General features: G+C 41.3%; 1 protein-coding gene and 1 non-coding gene across 6 annotated transcripts in view; one reads left to right on the forward strand and one right to left on the reverse strand.

Moving 5' to 3' along the window:
- Nucleotides 1-8,330, forward strand: part of LOC143858542 (uncharacterized) — a 63,198-nt gene extending 54,868 nt beyond the window's left edge. For 4 of the 5 annotated variants that reach the window (XR_013238971.1, XM_077369193.1, XM_077369196.1 and 1 more), the window contains one exon: nucleotides 8,045-8,330. Coding sequence is in view for 3 of the 5 variants with exons in the window: in XM_077369193.1 (XP_077225308.1) it covers nucleotides 8,045-8,104 (60 nt within the window). In the remaining 2 variants the exon portion in view is untranslated. The remainder of the gene's footprint in view (nucleotides 1-8,044) is intronic. The other variant, XR_013238969.1, reaches the window with a different exon arrangement.
- Nucleotides 5,233-5,317, reverse strand: LOC143858863 (small nucleolar RNA snoR114). Its single transcript, XR_013239059.1, has one exon. It is a non-coding gene; the product is annotated as a small nucleolar RNA snoR114 (small nucleolar RNA).
- Nucleotides 8,331-13,920: the final 5,590 nt, after the last annotated feature.

The following is a 13,920-nucleotide window of genomic DNA, read 5'->3' on the forward strand; positions in this document are numbered from 1 at the left end:
AAAGCATGTGTGTCCTCTGCCAGAAGAATGAGGAAACATTGGATCACCTTATGCTGCATTGCCCTTATTCATACCATCTGTGGGTAAGGGCGGTGGGCGTATTCGGCATGTCTTGGGTGTGACCTGGCTCAATTAGTTCTCTTCTTCTTAGTTGGCAGAGCGGACCTTTCAGTGATACAGGTAGAGCATTATGGTCGACCTTCCCCTACGCTATAACTTGGAATATCTGGAAAGAACGAAATAGACGGATCTTTGACGAAAAGAGAAAAACATGTGGGCGCCTTGCATCGGAAATCAAGGTGGAGTTAGTCTCATGGGCTAAGGTTATGAAACAAATTCCTTAAGGGATGGGAGATCTCATAAGGAATTGGTGGTCAATTATATGGGACAGAACAGTCAGAACCAAGCCCAAACCCAAGTGGGTGGCACCGCTCGTTTGGTGGTTGAAGCTGAATTTTGACAGGTGCTCTCTCAGTAACCCAGGAAATGCTGGTATTGGGGGAATTATTAGAAATAATATTGAATCTACAGTTATGACTTTCTCCGGACCGGCTGGTATCTGTGATGCAAACGAAGCGGAAATTAGGGCACTCCTCTTTGGTCTGAGGTGGGCATACGAGAACAATCAGTGTCCCTTAATTGTTGAGGGTGACTCCACAAACGCAGTGGCATTGGCCTTTAGATCCTCAAAGGGACCTTTGAAATTGCAGGAATTGGTTGCGGAAGTGCTGGACTTGATAAGACTCATGGATCCTCGGATCGAGCATCGTAGGAGATCGGCGAATGTACTGGCCGATAGCTTAGCAAGGGCAGGAGCTCAAAGGGAAGAAATATTGATTGTATCTTTTTTGTATGCCTTACAAGGGATAATGACTATAATCCTACTTGTAATCGTATTATCATAAATTGTCATTTTTCAAAAAATAAAAAATAAAATTCGGCCAAAATCTGAAATTTCGAATTTTGGTTGAAACCGAAACCGAAATTTCGGCTTTACCAAATTTCGGCTATTTCAGCCGAAATTTTGGAAGTCGAAATTTCGGTTCGAAAATTTTGGAAATTTCAGTCTAAATTTCAGGAAATTTTTTTTTTTTTAAATATAGTATTATTCCGAAATTTCGAATATAATAAAATATTACTTTTTTTTTCTATTGTCGGATTTCGGCCGAAATTTCGGTTTCGGCCAAAGCCGAGATTGGGACCGAAACTGAAATTTAAAACCATGGTTAGAAAGTATGTCAAGATGAGAGTATGTAAGGGAAAAGAAGAGGAAAATGAATTCTTATGATGAATAGCCTTAGAAATAGATGTGAGAGAAAGACAACCAAGGGGGTTAGAGTGGAAGGGAAAAGTGAGGGGAAAATATGACTGTAGCAACCAAGGCTGCAACAACAATCAATGGACTTTTTGAGGAAGATAAACCGTGAGGTGGGGAAGAGAGGAAAGGGAGAAGAAGGAAAGAAGAAAAGAGAAAGAAGGAGAAGGAAAGAAAGAGGAGGAGAGGAGGAAAAGAGAAAGAGGGGAGAGGGAGAAGGAAAGAAAGAAAGAAAAGGTGAAAGAAGAGATGGGAAAAACAGAAGGAAGACAGAGAGGTAGGAGATAAGTAACGACCCGGATTTGGGGCAAATTTTTAGACATGAATTTTTTTTTCTTCAAATTCCAAAATCCTAAAATCCGAATTGCTACCCCAAAAGGGAAACAAGCGGACTAAAGAGAAACCCAATACAACTCACAAATTAATGGCACTTTGCCCGACAAGACCACATGGCCAAACACTATTTCCTCGATTCCTTTAGCTCCCTTATTTGTGTTCATGTCATCATGTCATCAACTGTACTTACAAAATCTGTAGGTAGTAACTGAGTCAGGTAAGCTGCACAAGTTTATAGTAGACTCGTATAATAAGAGAACCATAATGAATTTGTATTACAATAATGATCTAAATGTATCAAACCTACATAGGCAATCAATCAAAGTAAGCAAAATGAGTACCTCAAAAAGATCATGCGAAGGACAAGCGAAGGTAACCAATATAGGCAATTGAGAGAACCAACGGAATATGAAATTTCAATAATGTAACTTGCTAAGGTGTCAAAAGGATACGATTATGGGTAATTTAAATGAAGTATCACACAATTTGTGAAAATATATCTCAATTTAAAGCGTCATATGTATATACATGGATCATACATCACACACTTATTGTATGCGGATCAAGGTCATTATATATATACTTTTGTATATATATAGATCAAATAGGAGTACCATACAAAAACATCATGTATATGCATATGGGCCAAAATAAAAAAAAAATCTTAAATAGGGATTTCTAAACTTCTTAAGCATAGAAAAATGATTGATAACGGCATGATAAATAGAGAGGAAAATCATAATATTAAAGTCATTACTAGAACAATTATCATAAGAGTCAACTACAACTTGCCTTGAGTTTTCATGAGTGTGATGAGACGGCAAAAGATAGCTCTAAGTGTCAAATCGAAGGGTAACCTGTAAATATAACATGTCAAAGGTGTCAATTGGTTTTTCCCTAATATTTTTAACTCCTACTTATTCCTCTTAACCTGTTTGTTTTCCCTCATTTAATCTATTTCAAAACTATTCTCACTTACAAACCTAAACGTAACTCTTTGCCTTAAGGGAGTCTTTCGTAACAATGTCATATTTACGATTTTATCAAAACGAAATCCTTTTTTTTTCATAACCATAAGTGCTGATTTTTAAATTAAAACAACACCCTAAAGCTTGTAGATTACTTATACATAACATAACCTCTTTGAAAGATATTCTTTATATCCTATATAATAATTTTATAAATTAAAACATACAAAAACAGTCCTTTAAAGCATTAAAACTTGCTGTTTTTATTAGAATTTAGCCCCTTGAAAACTTAGATTATTTTATATATAATACATAACTCTCATACAAAAAATACCACAAACTTGTAGGTCATGTACGTAAAGAATATATCACAAAACAGTCCTTTTTTTTTTTTTTGCTGATTTTTGGGGAAATACTCCTTAAAAGCTTATACAATAATCACATGTATTATATGTCTCATGGAAATCGATCCACATGAACCACATGACACATCCACGATTAAATACTAACAAAAACGTCCATGTCGTATGCTGATTTTTGTGGCAATACACCCTTTAGATCGCATACAACACACTACTATACTGTATTTCTCATGGACAACCACATATACTCACCATAACATAAAAATACAATATAATCTTTGAAAAACAGTCCTTTATACTCGTTGATTTTGAAATAAAAACATAGAAATCATCAAAGAAACATGTGGATGGTTTTAATTTACCAAAAACAAACATCCTAACACTTAGAATAGGATTTTACATCAAAACCTCAAAGAAAATCTCAAAAATCCTTTTCTTGATCCAAAATAAAAACCCAAATCGACAAGAAACTACCACTAGAACCCTAGTTTGTACAATCAAGAACAATAAAAAGAAAAAAACATCAAATTCGAACAAGAAATACAAAAAACGGGTTTTTTTTTCCAGGCACTTCTCGGAGACGAAAAATCGAATCGGAGAAAAGTCCTTGATGAACTCTTCTTCTTTTTTTTTCTTTTTCTCCTCTTTTCTTCCCCCTTTCTCTCTCTTTCTTTTTCCTTCAATTTGTAGGTGATTAAAAATAACCCTGGATGAGTTTATTTCAAAAAGGTTTCTAACTATTAGATTCATAATTATAATCTAATACTAACTTAGGAAGTGAAAATATTAATATTGGGTTTCCTAGCTTATTCTAGTATTATTAGTAATTAGGTTATATTAAATTACTTTTAGATTTATGTTTTTTAAATAAAACAACCTAAAATATGCCTAATAAGACAAAACTCATAACTATGCCTAACCCTAACAGAAAAATGGTCATAACTTACTCAAATCACGTCTGAATCGCTAAATTTTTGGTCCATTGGATAGGTATTTGAAATACCCATCTATCGAGACCAAAATCATGTTGAACGGACAAGATTTGATGCCCCAAAAATTGGTTATAGTAAAAGTGACGAAAATACACTATGACCGTCGATTTTTAAGATGGTTTAATCTAATGTGGGATAGGAAATACAAGAATCTTACAGATTAGGGATCGATCCAATATCTAATTTACATATCCTACGGTCTAAAAACTCAAAATCGAATATCTAGCCGTTAATCTTTGATCGAAAGATCTATGCCTTAGATTTAATTAGGATTTGTATCTTTATAGGCCCTTGCTGGGAGCGGGTCATTACAAGATAAGAGGGGGAAAGAAGATAAGGGGGAGAGGGGGGAAGAAAACCCTAACCTGAGGTGGGTTTTTTTTTTTTTTTTTGACTCCTTTGTTATTTGCATCAAACGCAAGGGGGAGGGAGGAGGGGTTTCCACAATCAAGTTGGGGTTTTTCTCCTCTCTTGGCCTCTTCGAATAGGACTTAAGTAGTTTTAGTGATGGGCCACTCCAATGGCCAATAGGATATAAGTAACTTAAGTCACTTAAATCATTAGATGAATGACTTAAATGCCCCAACTTAATAATAAAATAAGCATGAACCACTTAAGTGTAATATTGGTGACATGGGCGATAGGGTGTGTGGGAGGTGTTGTAGGCCCTAGATGATGTGTACAACCTCCACATCTAGGCTAAAATATCAACTTAACGAAATATAAAGTCCTAGAAACTGAACAAAAGGGCAACTCTCTAAGGATGGTATGTAAACAAAGGTCGGATCACAACAAAAACTATTACACTTCCGGTTTTAGTTTCGGTATGCATTTTGGTTGGGATGGAAATAGTAACTAGTCGTTTTGTTTCGGTTTAGGTGGAAATTTAAAAGCATGCTTAGAGCCAGCTTTGATCTCCATGAGTTTTGTATCGCCTCCAATGTTTGGACGTCTTTTCAATTTCACCAGGGCCTTTGGATCACTTTCGATTCAGAATCTTTTGTTTCGGTTTCGGTTTCGGTGGAATTTAAAAGCATGCTTAGATCCGGCTTTGATCTCCATGAGTTTCGTATCGCCTCCAATGTTTGGACCTCTTTTCAAATTCACCAAGTCTTTGGATCAATTTCAATTCAGGATCTTCATAGAGGTGCTTGTATTTTTATTTTTATTTTGGTAGGTAAGCGGGGATCGAACCTGCGACCTTAAGGTTGAGATACACGGCCTCAACCTCTGAGCTAGATGCCCAACCCCAAGTTAAAGAGCTCAGATACGCCATATTCGTCCTTCAAGTCAGACATTTGTGATGAAACCCTCAATCACATGAGTAAATCATCCTCAATGCTCAATAGAGGTGTGTGTAGGTGAGACTAAGTAGATTACCTAGTGGGGAAAGGATATTGCTACTATAGGAGGTGCTAAAGTGGTGGGTAAGTGAAGGCGTTGGCCATTGTCAGTACTTTTTTTTCAGAGATACACAATCTTTCTTCTTTCGTTTCCCTTCCCCCTCCACCAAGCTAGCCAAAAAAAAAAAGCCGTAACATATTATAATGGGGACATCATATCTTTATTTGTCCTATTATTGTTATTTGTATAACTATACTATCAGAGTGGTATACAATAGTTATAGTGGTCGTAGAATATGTCAAAACTTTCCAAGGCCCGCCATATGGCATTCAAGTTGAGAGAGATAAATTGAACAAGTATGGTCATCCCCTATTATCTCTTATTTTCAATTTCTTGATCTTAATATTATAAGCTTCTTTAATTTTATTATTATTATTATTATTTTTTGAATCGATGTAAGCTTCTATAATTTCAGTCAATAATGGATCAATTTATATATTTTTATTAAATGCATGTCTTATTCTTTTCAATGATCTGTTATGTACTCTTCCATGCGAATGATCCCAAGTTTTTGATAACTTTCACTTTCCACGCCAATGATCCCAAGTTTTTGATAACTTTCACTTTCCACTCCAATGATCCCAAGTTTTTGATAACTTTCACTTTCCACGCCAATGATCCCAACTATTTTGATAACTTTCACTAACGTGATTCTTATACCCAAACCACACCCACTACGTAGAACCACCAAAAGATATGGAAGGTTTTTACTCTGACTGAGTGCATTGGGAACTTTGATGTAATAGTACCTTGCCACTGCTTATCTTGGTGTCTCCAACTAACATGAACTAGCACGGAGCTTCATGATATTGGTTCTAACTAAGATTGCATTGGGAGTTTTGGCTCCCCTGACGTTATCTGCTGGTAATGGGTATTGGACTGCTGGTGGCATAAAAAGGATTACCTGGTAGAGCTCTTCTGTGGAGATGACGTTTTGGACACATCGGCAGAGTTGCAAATTGTGTATGTTATTGTGGTCAAACCACGTCAGTTCCTTTTCGTGCGAAATTGATGGATGCATGCTGAGTTGTTCTTCTTCCTTTAATCTGTTTTTGTCAGAATCTTGTTGAATATTTAAGCAACTCCTTTTGGAGCGAAGAGGATGCGTTTTCTGCAGCTTGCATCCCTGGGGTGAGGGATTGCAATTGGTCTGGGTCAAGATTCTTTATTGATGGCTGGGTCAAGATTCTGTCTTTCCAGTAGCAGGATGGGGTGTCCTCAGTTTCAGTGGAGAAGATTGAGGCTTTGAATCGAATGGGCATTGAAAGTGCATATAGCGAGGGATGAATTTCAAATTCCAATCCCACAAGGAAAGGAGTGTATCATTTAAAACAAAAACCACAAGGAATTAGCAGAGAAATGATTCTGTTATCGAACTTTGAATGGAGGCTTCATGAGAATGATGTGTCGAATTATGGAATATTCTCACCTTAGAAGTAAGAGAGAGAGAGAGAGAGAGAGAGAGAGAGAGAGAGAGAGAGGAATGGCAAGGCTAAGTACTGCCTTATATATATATATATATAGAGAGAGAGAAGGTGTCACCTCATATAGCTTATATGAGGTGGCGCTTAAAAACATAAGAGGCCCACTTTGTTTGGATGATCCAAAGCATTCATTTGATAGGCCCTCACATAGATAGGGTGTGCCCAAAAAATTAACTTCATAGGATCATCCTAACCCTTCCATTTGTCGAGGTTGAAATGGATGGGTATAAACCTCCATAAATCTGCCCATTTTTAACCTCCATAAATGGAAGGGTTAGAATGATCCTATGGACCTGATTTTTTGTAGGCACCATATCCATCTAAGGGCCTTTCAAATGAGTGGTTTGGATCACCCCAAAAATGTGGGCCCCTTATGTTTTGTGAGCGCCACCTCATATAAGCTATATGAGGTGACACCTTAGGAACTCTATTCTCATATATATATATATATATATATAGTTGATTTTGGCTGCATTTTCATTTTATATTGGTTCATTTTGATCTCCCTTTATTGCCGCCCATTTTTCTATTCCAATGACTTATGACTAGATCAGTTAGTGGTAGTAGCAGTTACAATTCAGTGATTAGATTTTACTGAATCTTGTGTTACATAAATAGCACCTAAATCGTAAAATTCTCTAAAATGGAACATCATAATATGTCATGATTTTTAAGGATTTTACAGTTAGTTGTCTCTAGGCCATTTCTATCTAATCTTAAGACTGGCATTACACCAAAATGGTATGCGGGCAATGATATTTTCACTCCCCCTGCATTACGCGCACACTCCCCTTATAATGTGATTTGACGTGAAAAGTGGGCAACTTTAATGCCTTTTGACGTCAAATCACGTTGTAAGCGGAGCGTGCATGTAATGCAGGGGGAGTGAAAATATCATCTCCCTTAATAAATACTCCCACTTTGTTTGGATTGTAGAATATGGTAAATTTAACCATAATCTTATTTGCTCTGCATCAAGGTTTTTTTTTTTATCAAGTTCTCATTAGCCTCCCAGAACATCTTATGGAAAGTATCCTTGTTTCCTTGAAATATTTAGAAATTTTACATGTTTAAATGTGAAGTTGAATAGCTATTGACTACATTTGTTTTAGAGCCTTGTTCTTGTTCTTGCACCAGTCACTTCTTACATTTGCAAATTGACTGTTATTTTCTCATGTTGAAGTTCATTGGATTTCTTGAGCCATATATGGAGGATGGCCATTCAAAAGGATGGAAGCATTAGTCTCTTCTCTCTATGGGCAGGTGCTCTATTCTTTTTTGTTTGTGAAATATTGGTTTTTAGGGAATAATTTTTCCTGTTTAAGTTGTATTGTAGAGAATACATTGCAAATGAATGGCTCGTAATTTTTTTCCTTTTTAAGAGGGTGATACGCACTTTGTCTGTTGTCCTCTCTTTTGTGCACATGAAAAAAATAATAGCAGGCCATTGTGTATGCACTTTGGTGAGATGTCTTACTGTCTTTTAATTGGCTGTTGAAACCTTTCTGGAAATTGTAATAGCCTTTGACAGCTGATTAAACAATAAAAGACGAGTACAGTACTACAGTTTGCCCTATCAAAACATCGTAGTGCGAATACCAATAGCCTATAAATTGTGAAAATAGGAAAAATTAAGAAAAAATATGAAATTATTTTAAAAATACATGGTGAGCGTTCTCATGGTGTGTCACACATGTGAAAAAAAAATAATTATGAAAATTATATGGTGGGCCTAAACGTGGAGTGGCATATTCATGAAATTAAATAAATAGTAGAGTTGCCCTTGGTGTGTCACAATTATGAAATGAAAGCAATACTGGGCTACTCATAGTCGGCCAACTTGTGGAAAAAGTAAAATAATTTTGAAAAATGATATGATGGGCCTAACTTTGGTTTGATACATTAGTGAAATGAAGTAAAGGCAGGCCTACGCATAGCATGCTAAAGTTATTAAGAAAAAAGAAAAATATTTGTGAAAATTATATGCTCAACTTTGTTTTGAGGCATTCATGAATAAAAATGATATGATGGTTTCATCCTTGGTGTATGTTAGCCCAATAGTTCCCACCTTGGCATTCCCATCTTCTTTTGATGATTCCAAACTCAAGTGATTTTATATGACTAATGTACTGGAATGTCTTAGCTGTAGATCGTGATTGTTTTATATTAAGGTTGCTTGGATTGAGGCCAAGAAGCTCTCATTGGACCACATTCGGAAGGCCAAAGTCATTGGAGATCCAAGAAGCAAGAAGACTTAAAGCAATGCAAGTGAAGACCATATCTTTGAAGTCGTTTTAGATTGTAAAGATCCAATCCTAGTTTAGGTTTTGAGAAGCATAAATAAAGAAATCACACACCCCTAAATGGACTAAAATATTTTAGTGATTGTCCTTGTGGTGTTCCAACACTTTGGAACCCTCATAACAATCCCATCTATATATAGAATTGGAAGTCCTTGAAGCCCAAAACAAATCAATAAATTAATCTTGAAAACCTGTTGGAATAGGCTTCTCGGAACTCCGAGAGAATTCTCGGAGCTCCGAGCTTGGAACTCCGAGAAAGTTCTCGGAACTCTGAGAAATGGTCCAGGGACTATTTTTCAATTTCTGTTTGGATTCCTGGAACTCCGAGATAAATTCTCAGAACTCCGAGAATTTATTGGAACTCCGAGAACACTATCGAGACAAAATTCTATCCGTTGGGGTTTTCAACAAAATTACGACTATGCCCTCAAACGGTCATATTTGAGTTTTTCTATATATATGTGTGTTCTAAACTTCACCAAAATTAATCCTAACACTCAAAAACAACATTGGAACATCCTAAGAGTGAATCAAGCTTGGTTATGCCTCTCATCATCTACATTTAGGATTTCGATCATAGGCTCTCATTTGTACATCCTCTTCAAGATTGTGACCCTTGTGAACGGATTTTTCTTTGTTCTTTCTTTCTTGATAAACCGTGTATTTGGGCGACTGTTCGGAGAAGCGAAGCCCTCTCTCCGTGGTGAGGATTACCACCAAGGTTAAAGCATTTGGACATTGTAATTGGCACCGGTCTTCGCCAAGGTTAAGAAGATCAACATAGTGAAGCCATCAACGTGTTTGGTTGGTGGAGTGGAGTAGGCCTAGTGTATGAGGACCGAACCACTTTAAATCACGGGTGCACTCCTTGTCTCTTGCTCTTTTATTTGAATTTGCACTTTAGATTTAACTTAGTTGCTTAAATTGTGTTTTGATCTCTTAATCTTTAATTGGGTTAAAAAGTTTTCAAAATGATATGATGGGCCAAACTTTGGTTTGATACATTAGTGAAATGAAGTAAAGGCGGGCCTACACATAGCATGCTAAAGTTATTAAGAAAAAAGAAAAATATTTGTGAAAATTATATGCTTGATGGGACATAAATACGGCGCGACCTCGAATCTCACCACGTGTCGCCCATGCACCGATGGAACCTAATCATAATTAAGTAGGGCATTAATGAGCGGCAAGACCACGTAATTATGCCGCGTGTCACCTTCCCGCCGCTGAAACCTCATCATCATGATTATGGGCGAGACTACACGGCAAAGCCACGCGCGCCGTCAAACCAGGGAGGCAGCCCAATCCTACGAGTGAAGGTCTTTATTTGAAATGATGAAAGGGTCCGCATGGCGCCCCTTAAAAAGGATTCGCAAGTGAGATCAGAGGGGAGGGCAAGATAAGAGAAAAAAAGGCCAGGGAGGAGAAGAAAATCCCATCCCTCTCAAGGCTACCCAAAGGAAGGGGCGACTCTCCGAAAAATGAGGCGACGACAAAGGACGTAGGGAGATTAATCTTGGGGAGAAAGGTGAAAGGTGCTGGACGCCCAGATTCCTTTCCCCCGCTTTCCTCTTCTTCCTCTTCCCACTCGTCGTCTCCGACATGTCCACCCATGCACCAAAAGAAGAACCCGCATTTTGGCCTTGGTAAACCTGATTGCACCTCAGCCTTTTCTTGCTGTTCTTTATATTGTTGGTCCAAAATCTGACTTGGGTGTGGAAGTGGTCGTCCGGGACCCACCCCGGACCTCCCTGACCCCTCTGTTTGTGATTGCAGACCCCCGTGGAGGCTCTCTATCCATGGCGCGATCGCAGACACGGATTCCGATGCCATCATATTGGCGCCATCTGTGGGAGTCGTTGAGTTTGAACGCCTCATAACGATGAGAAACCACGCCCAACAACAGGAAACAAGGGTAGTAACCAGGAACCAGGCCCAGCATGCACAAACCCATGCCTCAAATTCTTGGGAGCCGAACTCGCCGCTCTTGGGCCAGCATCGGCCCGCCTCCAGCACACCATAAATAGTCCATACCATGGAAATGTTCAACGAACTCCGCCAAGAGCTACTCCAACGTTTGCCCCCACCACTAGAGCCTCCAACCCCGGGGATGCCCCTGGCAACGCATGATCACACGGAAGCCTACGACGAAGGCGACGGGGAGTCGCCAGAGGAACGTCATCCCCGGCGAAGGCGAGCGCCGATCCGGCGAACGCCCTCCCCTTCGACAAATAGCCCTTTACCTCCCCCAGCTAGGGGACACTAGCCAAATAATGGGAGACAAGCTATCCTAAGCCACACCCCCCTACCCGGACGGCTCGATTCCAAGAATTGCCCCCAACGCGGGTAGAGGAAGTAGCAACCTTGGCGCAGCTCCCCGGGCTAGACCCACTGACCGATCTATAGAGACAAATTCGAGAAGTCAAACGGGAAATGAAGAAACCTTACGCCTACGACATCCTTGACGAATGGGAGAGAAAGACAGCGTCCCCGTTCACTTCAGAGATCTTAAAAACTCCCGTGGAAGCAGGAATAGACCTCTCCCGATTCGGTTTTTACGATGGGAGCACAGACCCTCGAGTTCCTCCAAACTTTCATGAGGGTAATGGCGCTCAGAGGCGCGTCAGACGGATTTATGTGCAGAGCCTTTGCCTCTTTGCTAAGAAAGACCGCCAACGACTGGTACATGCGCCTGGAGCCAGACTCCATCGCATCCTTCCATGAATTCGGGAGGAAGTTCACCGCAAGGTTCGCCAACAAACGCCTCCGCCACGATCCGGCGGACGCCCTCTTAGCCCTCCGACAGGGAAGAAACGAGACCTTGAGAGACTTCATATTGAAATTCAACGCCGAGCTGGCTCAACTTTCCAACATCGACGTCCAAATAGCGGTCGCGGCACTAAAACACGCTACCACCGACCCGAATCTCAAACTACACCTCACCCTGAAGCCACCACGGGACCTGCAGGAACTTGAATCCAAAGCTAACAAGTTCATACGGGCAGAGGAAGCGTGCGCACGGGAGCGGAGCGGAGCCGGCCCCGAGGAAAGAAGGAAGGAAGATGGCAGAGGGGCCATGAGGCAACGGGCCGAAGAAAGACAGGCAAATCGGAACCCCGTCCCCGTCTTTGAAAGGCTGGGAAGTGCCCCCCTGAAGGTTCCCCTCTCCCATGTCATGTTCGCCATCAGAGATCAAGGTCTTCTGACCCCTCCCAGGAAAATGAGCACGGACCCGAAGAAGCGTTCCACCGGAAAGTTCTGTGATTTCCATGGGAACTACGGCCACGAAACCGACCACTGTTTCCACCTCAAGACTCCAGTTAGAGAAACTGGCCAAGGAGGGTCATTTAAATCAGTACCTTAAGAGCCCCGCGCCGATTGAACGCTCGCACAAAGCCCACCACCCTGCCGACGGGCCGAGAAGCAGGCACCGGTCCCGTAGCAGGCCCCGATCCCCCAGCAGGCACCTGTCCCGCAGTAGGCGCCGATCCCACAACAGGCACGACGCGAGCCACCACCGATGCCACAAAAGGGGAGAACCCCCTCAACAGCCGCCGACCCCCGAACAGCCGCCCACCATCGTCGGAAAAATCAACATCATCGCGGGAGGACCTACGACAGGGGGGCCAACGACAGCCAGCCGGCGAGCATACGCAGAGCGGGTACTCTCCCTAGAAATACCCTCCAAAAGGGCCCCGACGGATCCCCCCCAAGAAGACTAGATCATCACTTTCTCCTCCGAAGACCTCAACGGGCTACAAGTTCCACACGATGCGCTGGTAGTCAGGCTAATCATCGCCAACTTTGACATAGGAAAGAGCTTGGTGGACACGGGGAGCTCTGTCAATGTGCTGCACCTTGGAACCTTTGAAGAAATGAAGCTGGGTGAGGGAAGTCTGGGGCCCGCGGAGTACTCCATCTACGGGTTCTCTGGGGATCAGTGAGGGTCAGTGGCAAAATCGACTTACCCGTAACCTTTGGAACATACCCTCTCCAAAAGACCATTATGACCACTTTTATGGTCGTAGACATACCTTTCACTTACATCGCCATCATAGGACGCCATGCTCTGAGAGACTTGGGAGCGGTAGTTTCTACCCCCACCTCAAAATGAAGTTCCCCACTCGAACCGGGATAGGAGAAGTCCGGGGATAGCAGATGATGGCACGCCAATGCTACACGGCGAGCTTGAGAGGAAGCAACGCCCCGGCCGAAAATTTCACGATTGGGAGTGAAGACCCCCGAGAGCGAGCCCGTACGGTCAGAGGGGAGCCCACTGAGGAGCTAGACTCCATCCCTATATCCGAAGACCAGCCAGAGAAACAAGTCCGAATTGGTTCCTTATTAAAAGGCACCTTGCGAGACCAAATGATCAGTTTCTTCAGAGCCAACAAAGATGTGTTCGCGTGGTCCGCCTTGGACATGCCCGGCATACCTCCGGAAATGACTGTTCACAGGTTGAACGTAAATCCGACCCTCAAACCCGTCCGACAAAAGAAAAGGAACTTTGCGGCAGAACGACAAACTCACATTAAACCAGAAGTGGAGAAGTTGCTACAAGCCGGATTTGTCAGAGAAATCCAGTATCCCGAGTGGCTATCCAATGTGGTCATGGTCAAAAAAGCCAGCGGGGGTTGGCGAGCCTGTAAAGATTTTACAAATCTAAACCGAGCCTGCCCGGAAGACCCCTACCCCCTCTCACGCATAGACCAGCTCATCGATGCCACATCCAGGCACGAGCTCCTCACCTTCCTAG

This window comes from Tasmannia lanceolata, unplaced genomic scaffold (genome assembly GCF_043159265.1).
Source record: "Tasmannia lanceolata isolate RefF3 unplaced genomic scaffold, GAP_Taslan_0.1 ptg000026l, whole genome shotgun sequence".
Taxonomy (NCBI): Eukaryota; Viridiplantae; Streptophyta; class Magnoliopsida; order Canellales; family Winteraceae; genus Tasmannia; species Tasmannia lanceolata.